Source organism: Marmota flaviventris, chromosome 9 (genome assembly GCF_047511675.1).
Source record: "Marmota flaviventris isolate mMarFla1 chromosome 9, mMarFla1.hap1, whole genome shotgun sequence".
Taxonomy (NCBI): domain Eukaryota; kingdom Metazoa; phylum Chordata; class Mammalia; order Rodentia; family Sciuridae; genus Marmota; species Marmota flaviventris.
In genome coordinates, this window is record NC_092506.1 from 46,348,089 (window position 1) to 46,364,759 (window position 16,671).

Sequence of the window (16,671 nt, forward strand, 5' to 3'; positions counted from 1 at the left end):
CTTGGCAATGGGGACAGGCAGTGTGCACTTGCAGAAAGGTCTGGGCCCCACGAGCCTGCAGCCCCTCTCCGGCCTCCCATCCTCTGCCACTGTAAGGGCTGCAGTTCTTTAAAAAGACGTATTTATTTCCCCTGGGGCCAGTGTCCCTGAGCTGTGTTGAGTTCACAGTCTGTCAGGCATGCTTGGGAATTCACTTTCAATGTGATTTATTGGGCTGGTTCCTGGCTTGGCTTTTTGGAATTTGTGGATAACAGACTGCTGAGCCAGTCAAGTAGCTGGGTAGGCACAGTGAGGAGGTGGCTTTGCAATGAGTGTTTTTGCATTTTAATTGACTGAAGACTAGGAAAATGAGCTATCTATAGCACTGACCTAACCAACCCCAGGGCTTCTCCCTGTTCATTCATGGCAAGGAGGGGCAGGATCAGGAGGGATCACCAGGGAGCAACCCCTGTTTTCCAGCATGAAGTCCTAAACTTGCTGAGGATATTTTCATGAGATGACTGTGAGGGTGATGAATGTCTCTAACCAAAAGGTCCCTTATATGCCCCCTCCCTGCCAGTCTTAGAGTTCCCTTCCTAGGTCTGGGTGCTTCAGTGAGGAAGGGGGCCCATGCCCTGAGCCACCTTGGCCTCACTTGCGTCTCTGTCCACAGACCTTTGTGGGCCACGTCAGCTTTTTCAAAGAGTCTGACTTCTCGCCCTCAGTGGCCTTTGCCTCCCTCTCCCTCTTCCATATCCTGGTCACACCGCTGTTCCTGCTATCCAGTGTGGTCCGCTCTACAGTCAAAGCTCTAGTGAGGTGAGAGGAGGGTCTGGGGAAGGGTGCTGGATGAGCAGCTTGGGTATCAGCACCAGGGCTTGCTCTAGCAACAGCTGGAACCAGAGTTCTTTGTCCCAGGACTCACCTCCCTGTTGATCTGGCCTCCCTGATGCTGATTATGGCTGGTCAGAGGGACATAGGCCATGTGAGCCTTTCCCAACATGCCAACATTGGAGAAGGACTTGTTTATATCCTCCAAGGAAAGGGGACTCACTGTTACCTCCAAGACAACTCTGCAAAAAAAAAAAAAAAAATTAAGGTGCTGAAATTGCATAAATTCTTATCACTAGTCCTAGTTCCACCCTCCAGAGTCACCCAGAATGAGCAGCACCAACCCCACGTGACATCCCTTGAAGTGTCAGACAGTAGCCATTGAAAGATTGTCTTACCCAGGCTGAGCATCTGCCATTTTTCTGAGGATCATCTGTGCTGCCTTTCCAGCAGCAGCTTTCCCCAAGCACTGGCAGTCACACCATGTTGGCCTACAGCTCTAGGCTCTAGAGCCCAGCAGCGACACTGCCAATCTGAGAAGAATCCCCCTCTTGGGAACAAGAACCTGAAGGTAGAGGCTGAGGCTCAGCTGGGAAATGCCATACTTTGGGTGTGAAGATCTCCTCAGGCCTCTGAATCATTTCCTTGAAAACAAGAGCCTATCCTGCCTCTCTAAAGAGCTAGCCATGTCCTCACCTGTCACTAGTGGGACTACACATTGCAAATATCCTCTGTGTCTTCAGCCTCAAGGAAGGCAACACCCTTGATTTGTGGGACCCTGGTGAGTCTCAGAGATCTGCAGGAAGGAGTAGCTGTTGGAATGAAGTAGCTGATGGAGGGGCAGCTTACACAAGGAAGCTTCAGCAGAGCTTCAAAGATGGAAGGGGAAATAACTCTGTTATATAGCTGGCTGAACAGGAATTAGCATCTATGCTGCCTCCTTTCATTGGCATTGAGATTTCTAATGACCAACCCTCCCCCAACCCTCTCTAGCCCTGTGATTCTGTGTAGAAACCACAAATGCAAGGATGACAGGATCCTCATTGCTGATCCCAAAACATCACATTTCCAAACACTCTAATCCTACTATTTGCAGAGACAAAACACCAGGGTAGCTAAGGCTCTTTCAGTGAGGCTTATCTGGACCCAGCTTGTTGGACATTTAGCAAAAGGGAGGAAAAGGGATATAAACCATTCTCGACATTCCCATAGAGCTTCCACACCCTCAGGATGGGAGAGAATGAACCGAACTAGGGAAGCCTCAGGTGCCTCCTCCAAGTCCATAGGGAAATTCTAAGGGTAAAGAGGCAGGAGGAGCATTCTCCATGAGCAGTAACCCCTTCCCAGCAGCTTGTTATGGGGATTCAATCCTGTAATGCTTATAAAGCAATTAACAGTGTCTGGCATGTATGTACCTTATATGAGCATATGTGCTCACAAAATATTACCTATTGTTAATAACCAGTCCTAATCCTAACTGCCCTAAACACTGACCAGCCTTAACTCTAGCAGTAACTAGAACACCAACCATCCTTCAACTTAATAATCCAAGCTACCCACCTTGAACATTCAACTAACCTTAAAAACTATCCATTTCAACCTCTAATCCAGACCCCAGCCCACTCCAGCTAACTCTGAAAATCCCTGAAAAAATTAAAGTAAAAATTCCTGGTAATATCTAGTACCATCTCCATTGGGGGGAAACACTGTCTGTCCCTCTCCAGTGTGGGCTTTGTGGGGGCCACCCTCAGGACCAGGAACTTTCTCAGAGCTGCTCTCTCAGGCCACACCCTCCCTCTCCCCTCCTCTGCCTCTGGCAGGGGTGAGGGGTGTCTTTGTGCTTCTTCTGCAGTGTACAAAAGCTGAGCGAGTTCCTGTCCAGTGCAGAGATCCGCGAGGAGCAGTGTGCCCCCCGCGAGCCCGCACCTCATGGCCAAGCCAGCAAGTACCAGGCGGTGGTGAGTGTCCAGCCTCCCCCTGCTACTCCCAGCGATTGCTCTCTAAGGCCTGAAGCTCTGCCCTGCCATGTTGCGCCTCTACCTTTCCTCCCAGGAAGAGGGACCCCCAGCCCTGTGGGTCCTCACCTCTTAACCATCATCCCCAGCCCCTCAAGGTTGTGAACCGTAAGCGTCCTGCCCGGGAGGATAATCGGGACCTCATGGGCCCTCTCCAAAGGCTGGCCCCCAGTGTAGACGGGGATGCTGACAACTGTTGTGTCCAGGTGAGTCCTAGACCGTGTGTCCCTATGCCCAGCTGCCCAGCTGCCCAGCACCATCTCCCCGGGGAAGCTCAGCATCTAAAAAGCCAGAGATGGAACACAGAGGTCTACCCAGAGGTCATCCTTCCTGCCTGTAGGAATCCTAAAACTAGGGACTCAGTGGGGAGTCCCGCTTTCTCTCAGGAGGGTGCCTGGGGCAGGGGGCCAGCATGAGAAAGCCAATTCCCCATTCTTCTGCCCTGGAAGTGCCCAGGAGGTTGGAGTCAGTATCTTTTGGCTTTTGCAGTGTGGGAGGAATGACTATTCACTTTGAGAACCCCTTGCTTTTCTGTCCTCTTCTGCATGGTGGGTGTGGCCAATAAAGATTATCGGAGGCTTCTTCACCTGGACCCCGGATGGAATCCCCACACTGTCCAACATTACCATCCGAATCCCCCGAGGTATGGCCTGGCTCCCTGCTCCAGATGGCCCCTCAGCTTGCCCCACATACAGAGAAAAAGCCAAATCAGCATTTGCTGAGTACCTGCCCCTGGCTCACTCTTGCTGGGTGTTCTGGACTCTGAACGCTAGAGAGGGGTGGGCCATGTCCTCAAGGCATCTGTATGCTGCCCAGATGTGCAGCAGCAAGTAGGGCCCTAATATCAGACCACCATTGCAAACAGAATAGGTGATTCTTCACAGAATGATCAGTCTTGAGTAGCCAAGGAAGGCATGTGGAAGAGGTAGGGAGGACATCTTGACAGAGGCAGTGCCTTGAGCAAAGTGTGGAGATGGGTTGGGGTGGAACCCAGTTGGCACCCTTTGGAATCACAAGGAGCTGGGCTCACACTGGGAAGCACAAGGGAGGATCAGGGATGGGGGCTAGGGGGTGAGAGTAGAGGAAGAGCCTGGGAAGCCAGAGGATGATGTCGATTTCCAGAAGGAAAGACTCAAAGCGAGAGAGAATTTCTTAGGGATTTTAGGTAGGAGGAAAGATAATGAGTGCTCCGTGACTGAGCATATCTGTCTGAATGTCCTTCTGATTGATGGTTGCTCAGGCTGTCCCTGGCTTCCCTCCCATTGCCATCCTCCCTCCCTGCAGGCCAGCTGACCATGATCGTGGGGCAGGTGGGCTGCGGCAAGTCCTCGCTCCTCCTAGCCGCACTGGGAGAGATGCAGAAGATCTCAGGGGCTGTCTTCTGGAACAGGTAATAAGTGCCTCCTCCAGGCCCAATTAGTGGGGAGTCCTCCTTTCAACCATTCTTCTTCTCCATGGAGGATGTATCATGTATTTATTGAGTGATCTCTGTGCAGTCAGTGAGTACTCAATAAATGCTGCTAATTGTTACTGTCATCACCATCATTAGTGTTCATTCACCCTTACTGGGTTTTTTGCTAAGTCCTTTGTATGTATTATTTCACTTAATCCTTAAGATAACTAGCAAGGTAATTACTGTTGCCAATTCTCATTTTATAGATGAGAATTAAACTATTTGCCCTAATTCACACAGCTTCTAAGTGGCACAACTGCAGTTCAAACTTGGTTCTGTTTAACTCTAAATCTCAAGTTCACTCAACTGAATTACTTCCCAGTGTGGGAATTTGCAATGCCAATATTGGTTTCCAACTTGGTCATCAGCAAAGTTGACACAGGACATTCAGTGGGTATGTTGAGGACTCAGGGATAACCCAGACAAATGGTGGTTTCTGGGCAAAGATCACTCTCTTAATTAAAGAGAAAGAATCCCAGGCTGAGTCATAGATCTATTATTTATATCCACCTACTTCCAAAAAGCTCTTAAAATTCTTGATAAAAGATGCATATAGGGCTGGGTTGTGGCTCAGCAGTAGAGCACTTGTCTAGCACATATAAGGCCCTGGGTTCGATCCTCAGCACCACATAAAAATAAATAAAACAAAAGTATTGTATCCAACTAAAAATGTATATACATTTAAAAATTTTTTTTAAAAGATGCATATAAAATGGAATCTTCTAAAAAGATAAGAAGGAAGAGCTGGGAAACAAAGAGGGTGTAAAAGGTATTTAGAAGCTGAGGAGAGGATAGCTCCTGCAATCAGCACAAGGCCAGCCCTCCTGTAGCCAAGGGAAAGAGGCACCCAGTTGGGGTTTGTAGTCCTCATTCAGGAATAAAGTTTGCAGCCAGTTGAGCAGAAGAACAAGTTTTCCTACCAATCATTTTTAGGGGGGAAATTATTTAAGATGTCAGGTTTTCATAAGCATGAGTGCAGAACTGAGCCAAGTCTAAGACCTTGAGCCCAATGTCTGAACACCAACATGTGCTCTCTTTTTCTGCTTTTCCAACAAGTCCCTGAAGTATGCGCCCAACATTGCAAATTTGCCTCTTCTGTGTGACATGGGCTGGCAGATGAACCCCTGGGATTTCCCATGACTTCAGTCAGTCTCTTGAACCTTAATTCCATTGAGATGAGAATGTTTTGGTGGGTAGAGGCATCTCTCCCTCTATTTTTCGTCTTACTGGCAAGATTTCTCTGCCTGACTGGGAGGATCCAGACATTGGATTTAAGGCTGCTTTGCCAGTCCTTTGTTACTGACTGCCCCTCAAGGCTTTGGAATGAGGACCCCTTGCCTGTTGCCTAACTCTGTGTTGGCAATAAGACAGGAGTCCCCAGTGAACTATGAGCTGAAGAAAGCCACCAGTCTTTACTAGGGACTTGCTGTGGACCAGGCCCTTTGCTAAGGGCATAGCAAGCATGATCTCATTCAAGCCTCCCACTAAGCCTAGGAGGTGGGTGTTCCTGATCCATTTCACAGAAGCAGGAGCTAAGGCTCAGAGAAGTTGGGGCACTTACATCAGCATGTGGAGCAGCGGCCCTGTTCCAGGGTTCTTTCCCTTGGGTTGGAGCCCCCTGGATTTTAGTCCCAGGGTTTATTCTTCAGACACATAGAGGTCAGTCTGTATCCTGCTCAACAGGCAAATCAAAGCCTCTCTGTGCCAGGTCCCTTTCCTCTCTTCTTTGCCTCCTCTCCATCCTTTTCTCCCCTGCCTGCTCTCAGGCCAACTTCAGTGCCTCTCCTTGTCCTCTGCAGAGGCAGCATGCATGCTTACCAGGGGTTCAGCCCTGCTTCAGACTCCAGCTGTTCTTCAGGATGTGCTAATCTCCAGAGCCTAACTGCTGTTCTTCTCTCTTTGGAAACCTGTGCCCCAGCCTCGGGGAGACGAGGGGCCTCTTCAGGGCAGGGAACACTGGACACCTGTCATGTGCCAGGACTATGCAAAGCACTTCATTGCCTCAGACAGTCTTCACCAAGCCCTGTGAGGTTGCTTAGGAAACCTAAGTAAAGCCAGTTGCCCGAGGCCACCCAGTGCTAAAATAACGGAAGTAGGATTTGAAGCTAGATGTTCAATTATATGGGCTTTCTACTGTGCACTGAGAAAAGGGGGGGGCACTAGAGCATCATAAAAAAATAATAGCTTGCCTGACTGACCAAAGTCTAGCAGCCTGTGTGGCTTTACACTCACAGGCCTGTCTCTTCATCAGAGCCGCTACATGGGGTTTTCAGAATTCTATCCTCATCAATACATCCTTTTCCCATTGGACAGTCCAGGCCCAGCTCCTGACTCTGTTCCAGGAGACAGGCTGCAATGCAAAGATTCTTATTTCACTAGAATCCACCTTGCTCTCTTCCACAGACCTTCCCAAGCAGAGCAAGGCATATCAGGTTAACTTGCAACCAACCCTAGGAAGTTACGAGAACTTGTTCTGGATTCCATTCATGCTCTGGTTTCTCTACACTGATGTATTCACTCACTCAATATTTACTGAGCACCTATTGTGTGCAAGACCCTGTGACAACAGGAATGCAATGTTAAGACGTGGCCCCTACTCTTAAAGGAGAGGAAATTAGATTAGTGCGATGCTACAGCCTGGAGCAACAGCAGCGATCTCTGCAGTCAAGGAGAGAAAGCTGACTGTGGATGTGGTGTGCAAGCCTCAGGGATGAGTATGGGTGCCTCCGATGGAGAAAGCGGGGGTGGCCAAAAAAGATGTTCCAAGCAGGCGTAAGGACATAGTCAAAAGCTTGCCGTTGTGAAAGAAAATAGTTCTGTGTTCTTGGAGTACTGGGGGTGTAGGGTACAGTGGTGGGAGATGGGACTGAAGGAGTGAATTTGGCTTGGCTCAGAAGTAACAGGCCTGGGATATAAGATTTAGTCCCAAAGCTGTAGAAGAAACATGCTATGGATAAAGGATGGTGAATGGGGGGGGCAGGGGTGGGGGGGAGGTCAGGGATTGATTCCAGGAAGGAGACCAACTAGGAGCTTGTTAAAGTGGCTAAAAGAAAAAGTCTAAGCGGACACAACTCAATTGGCTTCTCTTCTATTTCTCCAACAAAATCCTGGGCACACATAGCTCTGTCGGGACCATCTATCCTGTATATGAATTGAATGTGGGGCTAGAGGCCAGGTGCTCCTCCACTACTTGCAAGAGTTCCATGCTCTAGATATTGGGCCTCAGGTCTTTACAAAGATGATGTGCTTGTAAAATGAGCCAAGAGCAAAATAGCTTTTGACCTGGCAGCCCCTCCTGGGAGTCTGCCCATCTGCAGCCAGAGACAAGAGTGATGCCAACCTGCTCCAATGTTTTCATCCATACCAGGGCCAAGCCCTGATGACCAGGCAGCCAGTAAGAGTTCCAGGAGGCACAAGGCAGGAAGTTGGGGGATTAAGAGGCGCAGTGTGGAGAATGCTCTGGGGACATGAGCCTTGGTTTATTGGTACAACTGTTCATTTATTCCCCCAAGGACCAAATGAGCTAAGTATGGCTGAGCAAAGACTGTGGAGCCAAGCTTCCAGGGTTCAACTTTGGTCTCTGTGCTTTGGAAAATTCCATAAGCTTTCTTTTCCAGTTTCCCCTTTTACCCATGAGGTTGATGTGAGGATTAACCTAGCTTGTAGCAAGTGCCCTATAAATATTATTATAAACATTATTATTCAACAATGTACCTCTGCCAAGAACAAAATTCCCCTACTGCTCTTTAATGTACTCTAGCCTGTCTCCCGGGAAAGATGGTAGTGAGCTCCCTAGAGACAAGGACCATATCTTATTTGTCTCTCTGAACCCAGAGTGCCTTTGCAAAATTAATTCACTTACTAAATTAATAGATCAGGAAAACATGTGGCTTTCAAAAGACTGTCATTATAAGTACATCTTTTTTTAAAATTTTTGGTTAGTTTCTTTTTTCTTTTTTAATTTTTTTAGTTGTAGATGGACACAATAGCTTTATTTTATGTGTTTGTTTTTATGTGGTGCTGAGGATTGAACCCAGTGCTTCACCCATGCTAGGCAAACACTCTACCACTGAGCTACAACCCAGTCCCTATAAGTGCATCTTGATATATCTTTCCCACATGCTTTTGCCCAAGATTTCCCCTCACCCTAAATTCCAAACTTTTCCATCAACATTTGAAATGAATGATTCCTAGGAGTGCCTCAGCTGTCTTGTGATCATTTGCTAATGCATCTGTCTCCCCAATGACACTGGGCTCCTTGAGGTTTCATGTTGTATTCCATGTGCCCAGTGCAAGATATGTATTTTCTAACTGTTCTGTGTAGGTGGCTATAAAGGAAAAAAAATGGGTCTCTGCTCTCAGGGGGCTGACAAGGCCTCTATGTACAGGGGTGTGCAGACAGAGTCCAGGGTGGGCACAGAAGGTCCATCAACCAAGGTCCTGCTGACCGAGCTGGAGAGCTCCTGTGGCAATGCTGAGCAGACCCTGCTTATCAGCAGCCTGGCTCCAGAGATCTGGAGCCAAGATGCTTGGACTCCGAGCATTCACATTAGTAAGAGTCACCAACCCCTGTCTGGCTTTCTGCGTCAATGAACTGTCAACCTCGGAATTTGCAAATTTCCTCTGTAATTTTTAAATGGAAAACATTTTAATAAAAAGTCAATATTGGCAGATACACTCAGGTGGAATTCTTTCCCAGGAAATAAAGAATAGGATCAGAAATATCCACAGTAGAATGATTTTAAATGTCCCCAAGGACCCAGCAGGAAGCAGGGCCTGGAGGAAAGTACTGGAGTGGGGAGGAGAGTCTCACCTCCAGATGAGGAACAGCACACAGAGTCTCACTGAGGATCCCTGAGGCCCCTGCCACCACCTACTGAGGCTTCCACATATGACACACATTAGGTCTGTCTGTGCCCCCTCAGGAGGCCTGGGTGCTCCTTGCCCTGGGCCTGCCTCAGAACCTGTTGTCTTGAGTGGCTGGTGAGAAGGCCTCCTGCCCAGGTCCCTGATTCCTCAGAAGGTAAGAAGAAAGGTTCTCCTCAGGGCTGCCCTACGGTCTGACCTGCTGTATAGTTCCTGGACCTTTCCAGGAGTTGGGATCAGGGGCACAGGTGCCCCTGGGTTTCCTGGAAGAGGCAGGTGTGGAAAGAGGTGTGGAAGTGACAAGCCAGACTTGGAACCAGGAGGCCTCTGGTTGTGACCTTGATTGCTACTCACCAGCCCTGCGATCTTGGGCACATTACTTCACCTCTTTGAGACTCAGTTTTCTCACTTGGACAATGAAAATAAAAGCCCTGCCTTTTCTCCCTTGGAGATTCAGCCTTGGGACCCAGTAGCACCAATTGAACAGAGTGTTGAGGGTGAAGGGTTAAGTTTCAGGACAGTGACAACCCTGTCTGGCAGGAAGAATGGACCATAGAAACGGAGAAGGCCTAACCTTCTCTTCCCAAAGTCCTTCTTCCCTTTCATTCACTGCTAGGTCTTAAGTGAGTGCTGGCGGCATTTGAGTCCTCCTCTGTCTACTCGTTGAGGACCAAGCACTGGGCTGAAAGGACTATTCCCCACAGTTCTCCCACTCCTACTGTCATTGTGAGGTTTCTTCCTTTTCCCCCCCACTTGATGGATAAGGAAATAGAAACTCCTCTAAGGCAAAGGCTTGCCTCAGATTTCATGGCCAGTGAGCAGCAAAGCCTCTGGATTCAAACTGTAGAGCCCGTGATCTTCCTACATGTACACACTGCCCGGCTCCATGCATGTGTCCTCCTCTGTCCCATGGTTCCTCCCATCACCTCCATGTCACAGTCCTTTTACCCTTCAAGGTTTGGCTCAGCTCTGGCTTCATCTGTGAAAATTTCCTCATTTTCTTACATCTCTTCTTCCTCTTCCAAATAACCTTATAAGATTACGGTTTTTTTCCTCTGATTCTAGAAGAATGCACATTAAGTTAGAAAAGATACACAGGGAGAAAGAAGGTACAACAGCTTTCCAACCCATCACCAAGAAGTATCCCACTGTTTTCTATATGTATTTGTGTACGTATCTGTGTGTTCTTCTGCCCAAAAGCTCTCTAAAACTTTGTTGTTCCAGCTTTTCTTGTGGCCGTCACAGCTTTGATATCTGAATCTGATTCGCCTACTAGACCATGAGCCCCTGGAGCGCAGGCTCCTGGTTCAGCTTGGTACACATGTGCCCAGCTTACGCCTTGCTGTGGGGAAGAATGTGGGAGCCCCAAAATGCAGGCAGGAGAGGCATAGCATGTAGCCGGCATTCATTTAAGACCCCAGCAATCAGTGAGAGAAAGTGGCTGCAAGATGTACCATTCTTTACTTTTCAGATTAAAACATACACACAAAGCCTTGGGGAGGTTCATTCTAGAAGACTTAGGCTATACTAGAAAGAGGAGCTGAACCCAGATTCACACCCCAGCTCCCCTCCCTGTATACACACACACACACACACACACACACACACACACACACACACCCTGTCTCTCTCACTTTAGGCCTGCTCTGCAAACCCTGAGGCTCAACTTCCTCATCTGAAAAGTGGGGATAGGATGATAGGGGTCTCATAGGGTGAGACAGTAAGTGTGGAAACATGAATGCCAGCCCCTCCCTTTCTTCTTCCCCAATTACTCATATGCCTGTTAACAGCCTCCATTTATTGTAGACCTGTCATGCCCTAAGCACCACGGAGGCCGAAACAGATGCTCTTCCTGCCTTAAAATCCCTCTGGGGATGAAAGGCTTGCGTAAGAGCTGATTGGAGAGTAAGGTAGTCCATTATAAGGGCTAATTGAACACCCCAGACCATGATGCACATGGCGTGAGGGCCAGGAGCACTGATGTTGATGTCCACAGGGATTCTGCAGAAGCAGAATTAACAATCTTTGCTACTCAGGAACATTCAAGGCAGGAGGACTCCAGAGATGAGCTTATCTAGGCTCTCTGGCCACAGAGTTGGAATTTGTCAACTTTGATTATTTTTTTCTTTTAAATCTGTCTCATGTCAACAGCTTGTCTGTAAATTGTAAATTACAGCAATCCGGTGGTTGCAGAATGCAGGGTTAGGTTGGGTTAAGAGAATGAAATGAGACCACAAAAATCAGAGAACAGGAATAGAGGAGACTGGCGATGATATATGCATCGGGGTCTCCATTTAGTCCTGCCTCCAAGCAGGGGTTCATTAGGCTGTTTTCTATCTCTGTGTTTTTCCTTCCTGGTTTTCCTAGCAAGAAGGAATTTATCATAACTATCATGTGGGAAATCACAGTGAAGTCTTGGAGTGTGAACGTTTAATATGTGACACTTTGGAGTCAGATTTGTTTTCTTGCCACTTAATGGGTGTGTGACTTTGGGCAAATTCCTAGCCTTTCTGAGCCTTACTTCTTTTCTTCCTCTTGCAAAGAGGAAACAATTAAACTGAACCTCCTTCATATGGTACTTTGTACATTAAAAATGATAATACTCTTATGATGTTTATCATAGTGCTTAAAAAGTTCAGTGTTATCTGGTTTTAGTATTATTAAAGTAAGACCTGTAGGAAAATAGAGCAGATCATTTTTCCCCCAATTGTGCTTATCCAAAGCACTCATTTCCTTGGCAGAGGGCTGGTTCTGGAAGATTGAAGTGTTAGTCTGGGGCAGGGGAAAGAGCATTTGCCCCAAATGGCTTCTTTGGGGCAAGAGCTACCCACATTTCCTCCCTCCCTCCCTTCCTTTCTTTCTTCTTTCTTTCTCAAACGAGAACTGGAACCCAGTGAACCATACCCCATCCATGGGTGGGTGGCCAGGTGGGGGGATTGCTTCTCCCCCAAAGACTCAGCATACTAGAAAGGCAATGGGTTGTGAAGTAACTGATATTGATCTTTCCATCTGTTCCCAGCAGCCTTCCTGACGGTGAGACAGGAGAGGACCCCAGGTACGGCCTCGGGACTGGTTGTAAGTGGATCCCAACAAAGAGAAGGACCTGGGTGGGAGTGAGGACCCTGTGGGTGGGAATGCTATGTTGGATTCAAGGCTGTGCAGCCCACATACTTTCAGAGGCGTGAGGCTAGGCCATGCATTCTTAATGAGGGCGAAATTTGGTTTCTTGGGGGAAAGAAAACAGATATTACAATGCTCTGTGCCCATCCACAGAGCCACAGTACATAAATACATCTGTGCTGTTAAAATTTCATGGTGAGGAGACTTTGAAAGTAGATTAGTGGTTGCCAGGGATTGAAGGGAGAGAGAAGGAAAGGGCAGGGATTGCTAATGGGTACCAGGTTTCTTTCAGGGTGATGAATATGTTCTGGAACTAGATAATAATAATGGCTGCACAGCCTTGTGAGTATACTAAAACCCACCAAATTAAAAAAAATATGGCAGGAAAGGACAAATAGAGAAACATGTCAAAAAAGACTATGGGGTGAAAATGTGGAGGAAGTTGAGAAACATGTCTAAGAAGAAGAGCTGGATTCCCCTTGGGTTCAGAGAGAAGAGTCTTCTTGCTTTGTGTTCAAGGCAAGTCCAGAAAACCCAAGGAAAATAGATAAAGAGGCTCTAAGACCCTCAAAGCCCTCCCTACCATACCCTCTCCCAAAGACACTGGAGAGACTCTCAAGGTGGTATGAGGTTGGATGGGGGAGGGGGTTGGATTCACTCTGTAGTTTAAGCTTCCTGTCTTCATTCTCCCACACCAAAGAGACGACTTCATTTCCCAGTATTTTATCTGCCCTTTCTCCCATCTTACCCCCAAAGTGATGAGAGGCCCAGCCTCTCAAGCCATAGTGATTGAGCCAAAAGTCAGTCATGGGCATGGCATGTGACAAGTATGGGTGTGTGCAACAAGAACAAAGTGACAGAATTTTTGGCACTGGAGAAGTTCCGGGCAGTTCAGAGCACAAGGGCACCACAGCTGACATTTCTTTCCTGGCAGACCCCTCAGATTCCACAGTTGTCTTCTGACGGGGCCACGTGGGGCCACAGATCACCCTGGATTCCTTCTTGGCTTTCTGGGCCATAGTGGCCCACCTGCAAAGTGCAGGTGCTGCTGTCAGCTGCCCAGCCTGGCCTGGCCAGAGTGCTGCTGGCCAACAATGTGTTTGGTCTTGGAAGCCTGAGACCTTGACCTAATCACCTGAGCGCAGATGAAAAGGCTGGTCTTCAGGGACCACATCTTGAACTTTATACTCGTTTGAGCGGGTTGTTACCCTCAAGAACCTGTACAATGACGCCTCTCCCCATTCTTACTCTTAAATGAACTGGACCCCAGGATCTCCTAACACCTCCATAGTCAGGCAACAAAGGCTGCCCTGGGATGGCCATACTCCATCTCACCTGTAGCTGCAGACTTGGCCCCAGGGGTTCAAAGGAGCTTAGAATCTTTATGGAGGACATGGTCTATGAAGGCAGAACCTGAAGTGTGTCTTTCCTCCTCCACAGCAGCCCGGAGCGGGAGACTGTGGCTGACTCGGATATCAGGTACCATATCAGGGACACTTGCCCTCCAGTGTGGGCTCCCCAGAGAACTCTAGGCCTGAGGGGGTGGCATCACCCTGAGGACAGCTCTAGGTTCCAGCCCCAGCTGCTTGGGTGGGCAGGAGCAGGCTCTGTGCCCCACAAAGGGTCTGTGCATCAGGCTGTACCCTTCATGCCAGATCTCAGGGTTGGGTGATGGGGAGAAGAGATCTTGAGAACCACATTATACCAAATGTGATTCCCTTGGCTCCTCTTTGAAAAAACAAGCTCTTTTACTTGGAGTCCAATGGTTCAGGAATACTGAAGATAAAGAAATCAGAGGTGGAGTGGTTACCTGGTTTGATCACACTTTTGGCTCTTCCTTGGCTCAGGGTAGAGATCCAGGAAAGAGAGCTGGTTGCAGGGCTGGGGCAGGCTGGGTGTAGTCTGAAGAAGGCCAAGGTCCTATTCCCCAGCCATCTGAGGCTTGGAACACCCAATCCTGCCCCAGGCCCTGGAAGAGGGAGAGGTCACATGGTACAAATTTCTGCCAACTGTACCTCCCATCTAGTGCTGCCCCACCACCTTAATCCAGTTTAAGCCATCAGCTTGACACCTGTTCTGAGAATAAACCCCTAAGAAAGCCCCCCCAACCCCACCTCTCAACCTGCATTTTTCAGGAAGAGAGGCCCAGTGGCTTATGCATCTCAGAAACCATGGCTGCTAAATGCTACTGTGGAAGAAAATATCACCTTTGAGAGTCCCTTCAACAAACAAAGGTAAAAAATCTCCAGGAGGAGGGAGGGTCCTGGGGGAGGGGAAGAATTGGTCTCTGGCAGTGTTGCCAGCCGGTCCCAGGCCCCACCAGCTGCCCTGCCCCTCATCAATCACCCTCACCCAGTCATCCTACTCTCCAGGCCACTTACCTGGGAGTCCAGCCAGCTCCATATGGTCCATCTGGAAAGGATCCAGCTGTGCAGGGGCATGGGGCAGTACTGCTTGTGGGTGAGAGGAAGGAGAAAGCTGTGCTGCCTAGTCTCCTGGCTGGTGGGCCGACTGACCAGCTCCATCTGATTCTCCATTCTCACAGTCCCCACCTTCAGCTCCCAGACTTATGCACTATTTTCCTTCCATGATAATAGTGAAGGCCAGCATTTGTTAGGGTCTTACCAGGTGCCAGGCATGGTACCAAACTCCTTGTACATGTGATTGAACCTAACACCCACAACAACTTCAGGAGGTGGGTATGTTATTATTCCCATATTATAGACGAGGAAGCCAATGCTCTGAAAGATTAGGTAACCAGCCAATAATTAGCTGAAATGGGTTTCAAATCCAAAACTGCCTAAGAACACATTTGTCACCAAGACACTCCAATGCCTCCATGGATCCTGGCTGGCACCTTCCCAGGTTAAGAGCTGGCCAGGAAAGGATGAAAAGATCAGGCTAAACAAATATTTGACCAGCCATCATCATTACCACCTAAACCAACCAGCAGTGATTTTCCCAGGCGGTACCCTGAGCATGGGCTCTGGCTGCAATTTTTCCCTCTGCACAGAGAATGTGGGCCCCCTCTTGTCACTTAACCCCACATGTTTGCTCCCATCCAATTTTGTCTTTCAAATATTTAACCTGCCTCAAGCCTGCATGAGGTGCTGACCTCAGCTCTTTTGAAGCTCGCATGATGTTTGCTTGCACCTAAGTAGGAGGCCTAAGTAAAGACATTGCTCATTCTGGGCACAGATACCCAGAAACTAATGACCCTGTGCGAGTGCTGAGGCTCAATTCTGGCCAGACTGATCAGTGACATTCCCTGCCCCCACTCCTCTCCAGGTACAAGATGGTCATCGAAGCCTGCTCCCTGCAGCCAGACATTGACATCCTGCCCCATGGAGATCAGACCCAGATTGGGGAACGGGTTCGTAGCAGCCTCCCTGCTCCCCACCCATCACTCCCACTCTTCCCAGAGATCCTTCTCAGGGAGAGTGGACAACTGGGAAGAAGGATAGGGATGGAAGCTGATAAGTTGCCTGCAGTGGGGTCAAACCTGATGTCTTTGATAATGGCATTCTTGATGGGTTCTCGGTCCTACCTATTGGATGAGGTCAGCTTAGCACCTGCCCAGGCTGGGGATGACTTGACATCTCCTTCATTGCCCCATGTATATATTATGAGCCCATATAGCACTGTTCTTGACCCAGGGTTGTATTGTTCCTGCTCATTCTCCAGGTAAGTTCCCTCCTCCACAAGCTTAGATATATTGGCTTCTCCTATGGTCTTCTCCTGGGTGTGATTTAAATCCTCACTTCCTCTGTCCTCTTACACTGGTCAGATGGTCCCTAGCATCTACATGATGAATATTCAGTCTTGAGGATCATGCTCCCCACTTCCAAATGAATTCAGCAAACATGTACACATTCCTTCTTTCTGCAAGGTGAAGAGAGCCAGCCCTCAGTCTCAAATGGCTCGTGGTCCAGTAAGAACCAGAACAATCTCCCGTGAATGGCTAAGGGCGTGATCTGTTCCTCCCCTTTGATGACAGGGCATCAACCTGTCTGGTGGTCAGCGCCAGCGAATCAGTGTGGCCCGAGCGCTCTACCAGCACACCAACGTGGTCTTCTTGGTGAGTGCCACCCTGCGTGCACACTGACGCACACACACACACACATGCCTACAAACACACACAGGCACTAATGCCCAACAGCCTCCCTCTCCGGGAGCAAACCTCTCCTGCCAGAAATATTGCCTGCTCATCTTATTGATGGAGAAACTGATGCAGGCAAAGACTTTAGACCAAGCCCAGCAGCAACCATGAGGAGAGGCAAGTTGTACTTAGAAGCTGCCTCTTAGCAGGACAGTTTCAACCTATAAACACACATGCAGCCCAACTGTCAGAATGGCACACATACAGAATGATGCTACTGCTTCCCATCTTATGCTCAGGACAGACAT

At 48.6% G+C, this 16,671-nt stretch overlaps 1 protein-coding gene across 5 annotated transcripts in view; it reads left to right on the forward strand.

Annotated features, from left to right (window-relative positions):
- Abcc8 (ATP binding cassette subfamily C member 8) overlaps positions 1-16,671 on the forward strand; it is a 73,888-nt gene that overhangs the window by 39,566 nt on the left and 17,651 nt on the right. For 2 of the 5 annotated variants that reach the window (XM_027942309.3, XM_027942313.3), the window contains exons 12-21: positions 653-798; positions 2,663-2,768; positions 2,915-3,031; positions 3,393-3,468; positions 4,110-4,215; positions 12,164-12,199; positions 13,708-13,743; positions 14,400-14,498; positions 15,553-15,637; positions 16,262-16,342. In XM_027942309.3, coding sequence (XP_027798110.2) covers positions 653-798; positions 2,663-2,768; positions 2,915-3,031; positions 3,393-3,468; positions 4,110-4,215; positions 12,164-12,199; positions 13,708-13,743; positions 14,400-14,498; positions 15,553-15,637; positions 16,262-16,342 — 888 coding nt within the window. Of the gene's footprint in view, positions 1-652; positions 799-2,662; positions 2,790-2,866; positions 3,032-3,392; positions 3,469-4,109; positions 4,216-12,163; positions 12,200-13,707; positions 13,744-14,399; positions 14,499-15,552; positions 15,638-16,261; positions 16,343-16,671 lie in introns of all 5 variants that reach the window. The other 3 variants (XM_027942312.2, XM_027942314.3, XM_027942307.2) reach the window with 2 other exon arrangements.